The sequence below is a fragment of the Tamandua tetradactyla genome, chromosome 9 (assembly GCF_023851605.1).
Source record: "Tamandua tetradactyla isolate mTamTet1 chromosome 9, mTamTet1.pri, whole genome shotgun sequence".
NCBI lineage: Eukaryota > Metazoa > Chordata > Mammalia > Pilosa > Myrmecophagidae > Tamandua > Tamandua tetradactyla.
The window spans coordinates 114,129,064-114,143,443 of record NC_135335.1 but is presented as its reverse complement, the minus strand read 5'-3'; the positions used below and the strand labels follow the sequence as shown (position 1 = coordinate 114,143,443).

At 34.3% G+C, this 14,380-nt stretch overlaps 1 protein-coding gene across 8 annotated transcripts in view; it reads right to left on the bottom strand.

Moving 5' to 3' along the window:
• The window catches only part of SREK1 (splicing regulatory glutamic acid and lysine rich protein 1), a 57,639-nt gene that overhangs the window by 37,327 nt on the left and 5,932 nt on the right, over positions 1-14,380 (bottom strand). For 3 of the 8 annotated variants that reach the window (XM_077117350.1, XM_077117349.1, XM_077117357.1), the window contains exons 2-3: positions 13,771-13,904; positions 8,123-8,238 (exon numbers count right to left, since the gene is read on the bottom strand). In XM_077117350.1, the coding sequence (XP_076973465.1) occupies positions 8,123-8,238; positions 13,771-13,904 (250 nt within the window). Of the gene's footprint in view, positions 1-8,122; positions 8,239-8,524; positions 13,905-14,380 lie in introns of those variants that run through there. The other 5 variants (XM_077117352.1, XM_077117351.1, XM_077117355.1 and 2 more) reach the window with 4 other exon arrangements.

Genomic DNA, 14,380 nt, shown 5'->3' with positions numbered 1-14,380 from the left:
CAGCATGGTGCTGGTATAAAGATAGATATTACTGATCAACAGAATCAGATACAGTGTTCAGAAATAGACCCTCTCATCCGTGGACAACTGATTTTTGATAAGGCAGTCAAGCTAACTCATCTGGGACAGAACCATCTCTTCAATAAATGGTGCTTGGAGAACTGCATATTCACATGCAGAAGAATGAAAGAAGATCCACATCTCACATCTTTTACAACAATTAATTCAAAATGGATCAAAGATCTAAACATTAGAGCTAAGTCCACAAAACTTTTAGAAGAAAATGTAGGGAAATATCCTATAAAACTTCTAATAGGAGGTAGTTTCCTAGATCTTATACCGAAAGCACGAACACTGAAAAAAGGAACAAGAAAGTAAAAAGACAGCCTACACAATGGGAGACAATATTTGGAAATGACATATCAGATAAGGGTCTAGTATCCAGAATATATAAAGAGACTCTTCAACTCAACAAAAAGACAAACAACCCAGTTACAAAATGGGCAAAAGACGTGGACACTTCTCAGAAGAGGAAATACAAATGGCTAAGAGGCACATAAAAAGATGCTCAACTTCCCTGGCTATCAGAGAAATACAAATCAAAACCAATGAGATATCATTCCACACCCATCAGAATGGCCATTATCAATAAAACAGAAAACAACAAGTGCTGGAGAGGATGTGGAGAAAGAGTCACACTTATCCACTGTTGATGGGAATGTCAAATGGTGCAACCACTGTGGAAGGCACTTTGGCAGTTCCTCAGGAAGCTAAGTATAGAATGCCATATGATCCGGCAATACCACTAAGTGTCTATTCAGAAGCCATGAGGACAAGGACACAAATGGACACTTGCACACCAATGTAAAGTTTATAGCAGTATTATTTACAATTGCCAAGAGATGGAAACAACCCAAATGTCCACCAACAGATGAGTGGCTAAACAAACTGTGGTATATACATACAATGGAATATTATGCAGCTGTTAAGACAGAATAAAGTTATGAAGTATGTAACAACATGGATGGACTTTGAGGACATTATGCTGAGTGTGATTAGCCAGAAACAGAAGGACAAATACTGTATGGTCTCATTAATATAAACTATCGTTAATGAGTGAACCTGGAGAATTTCAGAGGTTATCAAGAGACAGAAACAGAGCAGAGATTGGGTAACTGGAGCTAAAGGGATACAGATTGTGCAACAGTACTGATTATAAAAACTCAAGAAATGGATAGCACGATACTACCTGATTATAGCACAATAATGTAAGTACACTGAATGAAGTTGAATGTCAGAATGATAGAGGGAGGAGGGCTGGGGGCACATATGAAACCAGAAGGAAAGAAAGATGATAAATACTGAGATGGTATAATCTAGGAGTGCCTAGAGTATACAATGATAGTGACTAAATGTACAAATTAAAAAGCATTTTTGCATGAGGAAGAACAAAGGAATGTCAATATTGCAGGGTGTTGAAAACAGAAGGTCATTTATAAAAAACTTCAACTTCTGTGTAAGACTAAAGCAAGAAATGTTTATTCGGTACACAATTTATATTTTGACTAGTGTATTTCCTAATTTAACTTATATGGACAGTTTAATTGAACACCATAAGCACAGCAAACCTTGAACAGGGTACGAGATTTTGTAGGTTTGTCCAGGTTAGTGTGAGGATAAATCCCAGAGTGATTTGAACAGTGAATAAAGAAGTATTTGCAAAGTCCCCTTGGGGGAATGGGGAGAAAGGGGGAAAATTCAACTTCCCCATTTGGAGAATTCCGGATATCCTCACAAGCAGTGGGGACAACCAAATCAAGAGGCCAAGCCTATTGATTTCATTGCTCCTATGAAATTTATCACCACAAAGGATAGGCTAGGCCTACTTAAAGTTGGGCCTAAGAGTCACCCCTAGAGAACCTTTTTTCTTTATCAGATGTGGCCTCTCAGTCAACACGGCAAGCAAACTCACCACCCTCCCCTACTCTACGTGGGACATGACTCCCAGAGGTGTAAACCTTCCTGGCCACGTGGGACAGAAATCCTAGAATGAGCTGGGACTCAGCATCAAGGGATTGAGAAAACATTCTCGACTGAAAGGAGGGAAGAGAGAAATGAGACAAAATAAAGTGTCATGGCTGAGAGATTTCAAATAGAGCCGAGAGATTATCCTGGAGGTTATTCTTACACATTATACAGATATTCCTTTTGAGTTCATGGTGTATTAGAGTGGCAGAGGGAAGTGTCTGAAACTGTAGAGTTGTGTTCCAGTTGCCATGTTTCTTGAAGATGAATGTATAATGACATGGTTTTTGCAATGCGACTGTGTGATTGTGAAAACCTTGTGTTTGATGCTCCTTTTATCTATGGTATGGACAAATGAGTAAAAAATATGGGTAAGAAATAAATAATGGGGGGAAAAGGTTAAAATAAATTAAGTAGATTGGAATACTAGGGGCAATGAAAGGGAGTGGTAAAGGGTATGGCACGTATGAGTTTTTCTTTTTCCTTTCTTTTGCTGGAGATGCAAATGTTCGCAAAAATGATTATAGTACTCAAAAATGGACAGCACAATAATACCTAATTGTAAAGTAATCATGTTAAAACACTGAATGAAGCTGCATCTGAGCTATAGGTTTTTTTGTTTGTTTGTTTGTTTGTCTGTTTGTTTTTTTTACTATTATTATTACTTTTATTTCTTTTCTCTACACTAACATTCTATATCTTTTTCTGGTGTGTTGCTAGTTCTTCTAAACCGATGCAAATGTACTAAGAAACGATGATCATGCATCTATGTGATGATGTTAAGAATTACTGATTGCATATGTAGAATGGTATGATTTCTAAATGTTGGGTTAATTTTTTTTTTTTCCGTTAATAAAAAAAAAACAGTAAAAGAAAGAGAAAAAAAATGATTATAGTGATGAATACACAACTATTTGTGATATTGTAACCCACTGATTGTAACTATGTCAAGAATGTATGTCAAGAATGTTTGTTCATTGCTCATTGTTTTTAATAAAAATATAAAAACAAGTAGTGAGTTGCTAGTTTACAGTTCTAAAGTCATGAAAATGTCCCAACTAAAGCAAAGCTACAAAAATGCCCACTCTAAGGCATCCAGGGTTTCCTTGGGTTCAACAAGGCTGACGATGTCCAGGATTTCCCTCTCAACTGGACAGACACAAGGTGAACATGGTGATATCTGCGAGCTTTCTCTCTTGGCTTCTTTTTCATGAACCTCCCCTAGCGGCGTTTTCCTTCTTCATCTCCAAAGGTCTCTGGCTGCAAAGGCTCTGGAGCTTTTTCCAAAATGGTTCCCTCTTAAAGGGTGCCAGTAAACAACTTCACCTTGAATGGGTGGAGTCACAACTTCATGGAAACTAATCAAAAGTTACCACCCACAATTGGGTGAGCTACATTTCCCTGGGAACAATCAAAAAGCTCCCAACCAGAAAAATTGAATGAGGACTAAAAGACATGGCTTTTCTCACGTCTACCACAGATTCAAACTGGCAAAGACTGCAAGCTTTTTATCAATTTTATATTTCTTGAAGTTGATAACTGTACTTAACTTGGTTACATAAATTAATATTCCTGTTCTTAAGACATATACATGGAAGTATTATGTGTTAAAGGAGCATAACGTATACAAGCTACTCTCAAATGCTTAGGAAACAGAGAAAGAGATGGATAAATAGTTTGATATGGGGAATGTAACAAAATGTTAAAAATTGATAAATATGGGTATTTGGGGTTATGAGTATTTGGAATTCTCTATATGGGGTTTGTATTGTTTTGCAACTGTCCTGTAAGTTTCAAATTATTTCAAAATAAAAAGTTCATTTTTGAAAAAGTTTAATAATAGTTGCCTGTGCTGGTTTGAAAATGTTATGTATGCCAGAAAAGCCATGTTCTTCTAATAGAAGAACATTTCCACCGAGATGTGACCCCAGCCATTCAGGGTGATCTTAATCAGCTTACCAGAGTTCTCTATGAAGAGACTAAAAGGCAGAAAACAGAGAACTCAGAACTGATACAGAAAGCAGAAAGACACAGACTCTTGGAGATGCAAACAGAATGCCCCAAGAGATGCTAAGCTAAGAGATGAAATTCAGAGTTTTCCCCTAAGGAAGGACACATAGATGCTTAGAGAGAGAAAGCCAATGGATTCAGAAGCTGAAAGCAATGGAACTGGGAGCAAAGACCAAAAGACACCAGCCACGTGTCTTCCCATGTGACAGAGGTGTCTCAGATGCCAGCAGCCCTTCTTCAGTCAAGGTATCTATGCCAGTTTGAAAGGACTACGTACTCTAAAAAAGCCATGTTTTAATTCGTGTCTTGTGGAGGCAGCCATTTCTTTTAATCCCTATTCAGTGCTGTAGGATGGAAACTTAATTAGATTATCTCCACAGAGATGTGACACACCCAATTGTGGGTGTTAACTTTTGATTACAGGGAGATGTGACTTGACCCATTCCAGGTGGGTCTTGACTAGTTTACTGGAATTCTTCAAAATCAGAAACATTTTGGAAAAAGCTTCAGAGCCACAAGAACCATGGGAGCCCATGCAGTTCAGAAAGGCTGAACTTCAAAGGCCTTTCCTGAGTGAAGGTAACCTCTTGATGGTACCTTAATTTGGATATTTTTATAGGCTTGCTTTAATTTGGACTTTTCAGTCTTAGTACTGTAAATGTGCAATTTAATAAATTCCCCCTTATAAAAGCCTGCTGCATAAGTCCTTGGAAAGGATGGGACTGCCACTTTCAAAAGCCCCAAAGACAACCGACTCTCATACTTCGAAATTTAATGGAGTCCACCCTGCAGGTTTTCGAGACTGCTTGGGTCCAGTGACTCCTGTGTTCCTACCAAATTCTTCCTATGGAAATGGGGGTCTTTATCTTATGACTGTCCCTCATTTGTATGTTGGCAGCAAATAACTTACTCTGAATTTTATAGGTCCAGAGCCAGAGGAGAATTCTGCCTTAGAACAGACCATGCCTATAAGAGACTTCAATGAGCCTCTGTACTGGTTTTAACCTTGTATTGTATTTATATTATTACTGAAAAGGTTTAAGGCTTGTATGATATTATGATGGAGTGAGTGTATCTTCTATATGGGAAAAACACATCTTTTTAGGGTCCAGAGGGTGTAATGTGCCAGCTTGAAAGGATTATGTACCCTAGAAAAGCCATGTTTTATCCTGATTCATCTTGCGGAGGCAGCCATTTATTTTAACCCCTATTCAGTGCTGTAGGGATGGAAACTTAGATTATCTCTATGCAGATGTGACACGCCCAATCATGGTTGTTAACTTTTGATTACAGGGAGATGTGACTCCACCCGTTCCAGGTGGGTCCTGATTAATTTACTGTAAACATTTTGGAAAAACCTTCAGAGCCATGAGAAGCAGGAGAGGCCTTACAGCCAGGGACCTTTGGAGTTAAAGAAGGAATACGCCCCCAGGGGATCTTCATGAAACAAGAAGCCTGGAGAGAAAGATAGCAGAGCTGGCCATGTTAACCATGCGCCTTTTTAGTTGAGAGATGTGCTGGTCTGAAAGGATGTATGGACCCCAGAAAAGCCATGTTTTAATCAAAATTTCATTTCATAAAGGCAGAATAATCCCTATTCAATACTCTGTGTTTGACTCTATAATTAGATCATCTCCCTGGAGATGTAACCCAATCAAGAGTGGTTGTTAAACTGGATTAGGGGAGATGTGTCTCCACCCATTTGGGTGGGTCTTGATTAGTTTCTGAAGTCCTATAAAAGAGGAAACATTTTGGAGAGAGAGATTCAGAGAGAGCAGAGCAGAAACGGCATAGCCACGTGAAGCACAGTCCACCAGTCAGCAACCTTTGGAAATGAAGGAGGAAAATGCCTCCCAGGGAGCTTCATGAAACAGAAAGCCAGGAGAAGCTAGCAGATGAGGCTGTGTTTGCCACGTGCCCTTTCCAGACGAGAGAGAAACTGTGACTATGTTCACCATGTGCCTTTCCAGAATGAGAGAGGAATCCTGAACATCGTCAACCTTCCTGAACCAAGGTATCTTTTCCTCAATACCTTTGATTGGACATTTCTATAGACTTGTTTTAATTGGGCATTTTCTCAGCCTTAGAATTATAAACTAGCAACTTATTAAATTTCCCTTTTTAAAAGCCATTCTGCTTCTTGTATACTACATTTTGGCAGCTAGCAAACTTATAACAAGAGAGAAACCCTTTATTTCTTCTTGATGAATTGCCCCTTTTATTAATATGTAGTGTCCTTCTTTGTGTCATAAGATTTTTCCTTTGAGAGTCTGTTTTGTTTGATATTAGTAAAGCTTTCCCAGCTTTTTTGTTGTTGTTACCATTTTTGTGGAATAGTTTTTTCCACCCTTTCACTTTCTTTTTATTTCTTTCTTTCTTTATTCATAAATATTTTTATTGACAAATCTTCACACACATACAGTTCATACATGATGTACAATCAATGGCTTACAGTATCGTCACATAGTTGTGTATGCAGCACCATGATCATTTTTGGAATATCTGCATCACTCCAGAAAAAGGTACAAAAAGAAAAAAAATTAAAAATTAAAAAAAAAAAAAGAGAGAAACCCCGAACTTCATCAGTCTTTCCTGAGTGCCTTGGTGCTACCTTCATTTGGCATTTTTATAGATTTGCTTTAATATGAACATTATCATGGCCTTAGAACTGTAAACGTTCAACTTAAATAAATTCCTCCTTATAAAAGATATTCTGTTTCTAGATCACATTTCGGCAGCTTGCAAGAGCTAGAACAGCATCTTTCTCTAGAAGTCTTAATTGGACATTTTCATGATCTTAGAACTGTAAATTTGTAACCTACTAAATCCCCTTTGTAAAAAAGCCAATCTATTTCTGGTATATTGCAATCCAGCAGCTTTAGAAAACCAAAACAATTCCTAGAGCTAAATAAGGAAAACACTTCTCAAGGCAACATATTAAGTAATATTAGTTTAGTTAGAGTAAAGTTGCCAGAAAGCCCTCACAGATGATCAGCTATTCAATGACAAAGTATTTTCCCCATAGATCAACACAGGTTTCTAGCAGGACAATGTCATGTAAAAATTTAAAAACCCAAAACTTCGCTCTTCAAAGTTCAGAAACCATTTTCATAACTTGTGTAAGTAAACTACAATTATAAAGCTTATTATTTCCTTCCCTATTTAGCACCACAAAGATAAATGCAACTTTCAATTAAGGTGAGTTTTGCGTTTGGATTTTTGAAAAAAAAAAATGACTCTTTTAACAAAATAAATACTACCAGAATCTTTGCGGATGGTGGAAATGGTGGCACAACAACCACTAAATTACATATCTGAATGCAGCTAAAAGGGAAAATTTTAGGTTAATAGAAAATTTATTAAAAAAACACACACCTCACCATAAGACCATACAACACAATGAACCCTAATGTAAACTATGGACTATAGTCAACAGTATAATAACATTGTTTCATCTATTGTAGCAAAGGTACCACAAAATGCAAAGTGTTAATAAAATGGAAAACTGTGATGGGAGTGTATGGGAACACTATATTTTCTGCATGATTTTTCTGTAAATCTACACCTTCTCCAATTAAAAAAATACATTACAGTAATAGAAAACTCTTTTATTTAACCCCACCTTAAAACTCAAAGAGGGCATTAAATTACTACTTAATTCCTCATAGTTAATGAAGAAATACTTAGTCTTGTTTTCACCTTATTATATATTCCCAATGTCAGATTCAATGTTTCTCTGAGACGGTTTCTCCCTTTGTCAAGATTATGGATTATTTTAAATGGATTTAGTCCTGATGAAGTAGAAAATCCTGTTATGTAGATTCTCCAATTTCATATACCTTTTAAAATGCTGTATTTTAATACCTCATTTTCTAATAATCTATTTCATTTTTCAAATTTAAACAAATCCCAAATTGCTTCAGGATTAATGCCAAAAGGGAGTCAGTGATAACGAAGGAAAATTATTTAAATAGAGTTTTCAAAGCCTCTCAATTAAACAAAAATAATAGATGGAAAATGGAAATAATTTTCTAAGATCTTTTTCAACTGATTACAACCGTTTTATAAGAGGGCTTTTAGTACTTACTGTAGTCAAAGGGTTTGGAGTTGGTATGGGAAGCAATCCCGCACCAGGCATCAGACCTGTCATGGCTGGAGCAGGAGCCAGTAAAGAGAGGGCTTTGGATTCCTCTGGGATTTTACCTGCAGAGGCAAGTTCCAAACATTACAGAAAGCAGAAACACCACACAAACTTTACACTATGACTTTACAATTACCCTTGTACTTAAAAAATAATAATAATAAATGAATCTATCTATCAGATCCGTATAAAGAAATAAATAAGAACTTAAGTCTTTCCTTTTATCCTGCTCCACTAGGAAAAATAAAAGTGAGCAAAACTTCAAAGACTAACAATCTCATTAATGGAATATTATTTTAAAAACTGAATAATGTAGACAATTATTTAACACTTTGAGCTATGGGTCACCTGTACTGGAAACTTAATGTTCATGAACCAAACGATATCAAGCATGGACGCTTTCCCAGGACGGTGTTTTCGCGGTGATCGAAAGTTGTGTTACACATGACAACCGTTCGTGTTGGCTGCATCACTAATAGCACACAGAACATCAGATACAGAAAAGAAGAACATTTTTTAAAGTTTAATCCCCAGAAATGGCAAATAACCAAATTAGTCAAAAAAAAGAAAAAGAGAAAACAAATATGTGCGAATTGAAATTTGTTCCTTATGGGTGCCCCTATCCTGTTACTGAAACTACCTACTTGTGATGTAAATAATTCTGATAACACTCCAATAGATTCCATTTAATTTCAAGTAGACAGAAGACAAAAATCTACTTCATGTAATCAGCTTTCATTTAAAAGGAAGTTTTCACCCATTCAGTTAATAAGGCATCTCACTAACAACATAACAGATGCCTAAAAGAATCCAATTCCAAAGAATATGACAGGGACTCAGCTAAAAATTTTTTAGAATAACTAACAGAAAAGTTTCTAGTCTCAGGATGTTTATTTAAACTTAAGACTATTTTTAGGCCTGATTTATGTATACTTGTATGAAGAGGGAGGTTAATGCTTATATGTCTTACTTATAAACATTTTAATTGCCTAAGAGCAATACCAACAGGAACACGAAAATATCCTTAGACACTCAGAAGAAATCCTACAATCTAAAAAGTGAAAAATTACCCAGAAATAAATCCATCTATTTGCCATGTTTAATTTCTAAATTCTAGTCAATTACATTTGATAAGGACTGCAACTGGCATGCATTTTTCATGGTCCTTTGTCTTTACCAAAAAATATGTATTTCTTAAAAAGCCAACTACACATAACATTTTAGAAAAACTATTCATATTTATGTGGCAGTTGGCTACACATTTCCATTACAAGTTCTCTAAAAATGATTAAAACAGTACAAAATTATACTAAAGGGAAATACAGCATATGGAGTAAATGTTAAGTTTTAGTGGTAAAAATCCTATTTCAAACAACTATAAGTAAGCGCAGGGACAGACCTTTATTAAGAATATTATTTATCTCTAAACATGGATAGAATTCAAGAAGAATTTTAAAATGTGTTTTAAATAATGATTATGCCTTATTTATAGAAAGTTATAGTTTTAGTAAATACCTACACTTTTCTAACTTTGCAGCATCTAAGCTCATCACTAATTTCAAAAAAAGTAACTTTATTTTATGAATGTAAATTCTGCAGAAACAGATTTTTTTAACATGCATTAAGATAAACAAAAGGTAGGAAGACCATACTGAAGATAAAATAATTTATTTTATGCTTATTAGTTACTAATATTAGCACATCTATCTATGTATATCCACACATATACTACACTATTTATACTGGTATCAAATAGAATTTATCCGTTAAAAATAAATATTTTTTTAAATAACAAGTTTGTAAAACCTCAACACACCCTGATTTATCAACCGAGGTTCTCAGGTGGAAATTCTATGCTTTGCTATCCTAATTTACGTATCTAAATAACAAATTAAGAATTCCAATCTAGTAATGACCCAAATTTAGTATTATTTGTCAATTAATAAGCAAAACTATCCATAGAAGACAATGCAAAAAGACTACACAAATAAAAAGAGTATTTAAAACACAGGCCAAAAGCTGATTACTTAATATTATGACTATAAATTCTCCCACTTCTGGCTTAACTAAAATATCAGTAGGTTGACTCTCTTTCAAGGTAGTAACAAACTATTATAAATCTATAAATCTAACTGTAAGCATAATACTGTTTTCTTATTTAATTACCTTGAAAGGTAGTTAAAACAAGAAAAAAGCTTCATAGCATAATTTTCAAGACAGACTTCTATCCAAATTACTGTCACTGTATATACAAGTATAAAACAAATAAACATTTAGCATTTCCCCAACTATACTTCTCAAAGACAACTAAGGGGAAAAACATCATTGAAAGTACAAGCCCGAATCTCAAAATCCATTTAGAAGCTAGTAATATCTGAAGAATTTTCAACAAAAAACTCAAGCAAAAAAAAAAAAAAAAACACACACGCAAATAAATAATCAACAATTTCTCAAATATCTATTCCCCACATAGGCAGCTAAAACTCAAAGAAATAAGTTTTTTTCTATAATGAATAACCATCATAAAAGTGAAAGCCTCTTCTATCTCCCAGAAAAGAAATTTATTTTCCTTAATTTTGTATGCCTAAAATCTAGGGAGAATGATGGAAATTAGGAGCAATCCAATTTTATGAGAGATGCAGACTTGGAAAGAAAACTGCGAAAATATTTCATTGAGATCAGAAAGTGCTCCTAAAATTCTCATCAGTGTTACACAGTGTTTCAAGAACCAAATGTACCTGATCAATATAAAAACCAATTAAGACTCACACTGACCTTCACAGCACTGTATCCTAATTTATCTGAAGAAAATTTATTTTATTTTAAGGTTGTGCTAACTGTACTAATAATCTCCCAATATAATTTGCAACATAGTATTATGAACTCTTAATGGAATACCATTTACAAAGAACTGGAAAACCAGCTCACAAGTTAAAGTGAAAGAGATTCAACAAAACAAAAACAAAAACAAAAACAAAAAAAAAGGGACAAAATAAAGAAAAAGAAATGAAATTAAAGTAAAACAATAAAAAACAGAGACAGGGCGTCCATCTTCTGCGGTTCAGACTCCGATCTCATTTCCCCAATGAAGATTTCACTTGACGGCAGGTTTAGTGGCATGGCAAACAATGCCTAACTCAGGCAAGTGTAACAGGTCTGCCTTGGCCAGTCTAGTCATCTAATAATGCACAAATATCACATAGAGAAAACATACAAAACCAAATTAATAGTCAAAATCCATCTACTAGAAAATGTGGACATAAAGTTAAGACTGATGATTAGGCTGACACCCTTCTTATGTTTGACCTTATCTTTTTCTAAGTGTTAACATTTATAAAAAGAAATCTGAGATGCACGCAACAACAACAAAAAAAAAGTCACATTTGGACGAGTATAATGAAAGTTTATTTTGAAATGGCATGTTTTCTTAACAAAAGCTAATGCTTAGTATCTATGAAAATGTTATACATCAAACATTACTTTCACAGCTTAGGATCTTCTCACATTACCATGTGAACTTAAAACAGCAAATTGAAAGAAAGAAAACACTTTTCTTAAAACTTATTCTATGGTATTCTCATTTCTGTCATAATGCTGCTTCTATAGCAACAAGGAAAGAATGAAGACAGTGAAGTTAATAGAAAAATACTTGCAGCACATTACATCTCCTGTTAGAGAAATGACTCCACTGGAACTCTTTCCTTTTAGTTTCAGACTCCCTTTGCTATCTGTTCTAGTAAAATAACGAATAATTTCTTTGCTTGCAGTGCATAATCAGATTTTTAACAGCTCACTGTGAAATTCCTCAAGTTCTATAAATTTATCTCTATTAAAGTATTTAGTTTAACTCATGAAATATGTTCTAAATGTCTTTCTAATACCAATTATTTTAGAGGTTAGTGCTCTAAAATATATCAAAATGGTAACAGAAATATTAAATTATAATTGAGAGTGCATTTATTCATCTTATTAAGTAAAGGGAAAAAAAAAAGACCTCTACATCCCCACACCTTGAACATTTATGAAAAATCAGGGTCAGGACTCCCCAGTATGTGTGTACATATATATATGAGAAAAATTCTATGGGAATATAGCACCGGTCCAATAAAAAGACACTAATAAATTCTTTCCTCCAATTCAGTAATGAACTAATATAATACAGGAACCTGTGCACTGGGTGGTATAATTTTTCAATATAATTAATATCCCAGTTTAATAAACCTTCCATCTGATTTCTTTTCTCCCATGCAGTTTGCTCAGTATGAAATTTCAATACAAAGTATGCAGAACTAAACCATTAACCAAATCCTTTCCCATCTCATGCCCCAACTGTGAACTCGCTATACCCCTGCAGACTAGCAGACAGGATATTTGACAATAATTGACTTTAATTCATTTCTACTCTTCCTTTCCTATCCTAACCCCATGCAGGGAAAGGTGCTTTCAAATGTATCCAAAAAAGTCCAGATTGTCCTAGTCTGGGAATTCAAAAACATTAAAATCATTGTATCTGATTTTAATGTTTTTCAACATCTCAGAAATGGCAATATGAAATAAATCTAAAAACTTAAAAGTGTAGCAAACTATTAATTATATATTGTCATTTTAATTATTAATCTGGCCTCTAAAAGAAGTTTTAAAACATCACATATGAAATTTCATTAAAATGTTTCAGGTAAAAGTTTAGGTTGTAAATGTTACCACCATTCACCAGAGAAAATACATTTTAAAGACATTTAAATTATAATATCTCAACTCTAAAATCCCCATACACATGCCATAGTCAGAGCTCTGAATAAAAGTAAATTACACACCAGAACTGTCAAATTCAGCACAGCCTATTATATCTGAGAGGCTCTGTAAATAGAAGTTACTAAAAAATATTAGTAATTATTAGCTCTTAAAATAGTTTAAGGCACAAAGTTCATCAAGTAACTATAAGGCCTTTGGCCTTGTTCCTTTCTTCAACAACCATTTCCTTGATGGAAGCTTTAGTTAACTGTTTTCCATGATTTTTTTTTCAATCACAAAAAAAGCCAATAAAAGAAAAACAAATTCTAGTTGTATGGCAAACAATTATGCTGAATATGAAGTAACAGTCAGGCAGTAACAAGATAAATTACCTTAAAAGGATACTTGAAAATTACAAATATTTTTGTTATAAATATCATCAATTTATCCCAATTTGGCAGAATGTATACACTTTATTTATGTAACAGTATAAATGTTGCACACAAAGGAGTTAATACTTATGCCTTGAAAATAATTTCCCTTACCAACTTAAATTTTCTAATTTCAGAAACCTTTCTTTATAACTTGCAAATTGACTATAGAAAGCCAAAGCAAACCAGAGAAGTCGAATAATTTATGAAATTTATAAATGTTTAGCTATTAAATTACATACGAAAGTAGTACGTTAATGATTTTAACATAATTTACTTAATTAAAAATCCTTTCCTTCTCCAAATTTCATTGTTTTCTCACACACATGCACACATACACAGCACAGTTGAACTACTTGCCAATTTCTGAAAATGCCAAAGGGAATACCCGAACAGAGATTAAAAGAATAGAAAAACACCTGAGATACCAACCTTCTGCGCAAGGAACTACTATCAGAGCTCTGTCAATAAAAACCGTGTTAGTTAGATGCTGGGCCACACCAACACTTGATGAGTCACGAAACTTAACATAACATACTTTGGAGGAAAAAGCAAGAGGTGCGTTGCTGCAAGATAAAAAAAAAATTGCACTAATAAACATTTGCTTAGTTTTGTCATATTCATTTAAAATTTCTTACATGTTTACATAAGTTTACATAATCAAGACTTAACAAATGATTGTTATTAAGGATCATTAAGACACGAAATAGCAAAACTTAGTCACTTAATGGTTATGTGTCTTTAAAGAAAGAAGGCAATCTAAGAAGGACTACACTCTTATTTGTAAAAATCTGCAACTCAAATTTATCAGTTCTTAATCTAAGTAAAATGTAAAAACAGTTGATTTGACCCAAACCTGTTCATATTACGTATGATCATAAACAATCAAAATCCTTTTATAGAAACCCCAATCTTCAAGACTTCAAATTTTCTAACCACTTCCAACCCTTCCTTAATGTGATTCCCTGGCATTAAAACCACTGAAGACCTCATATCAAATAATATGAAATTAAAAGCAAGATCTTTTGCATATGCCATAGAT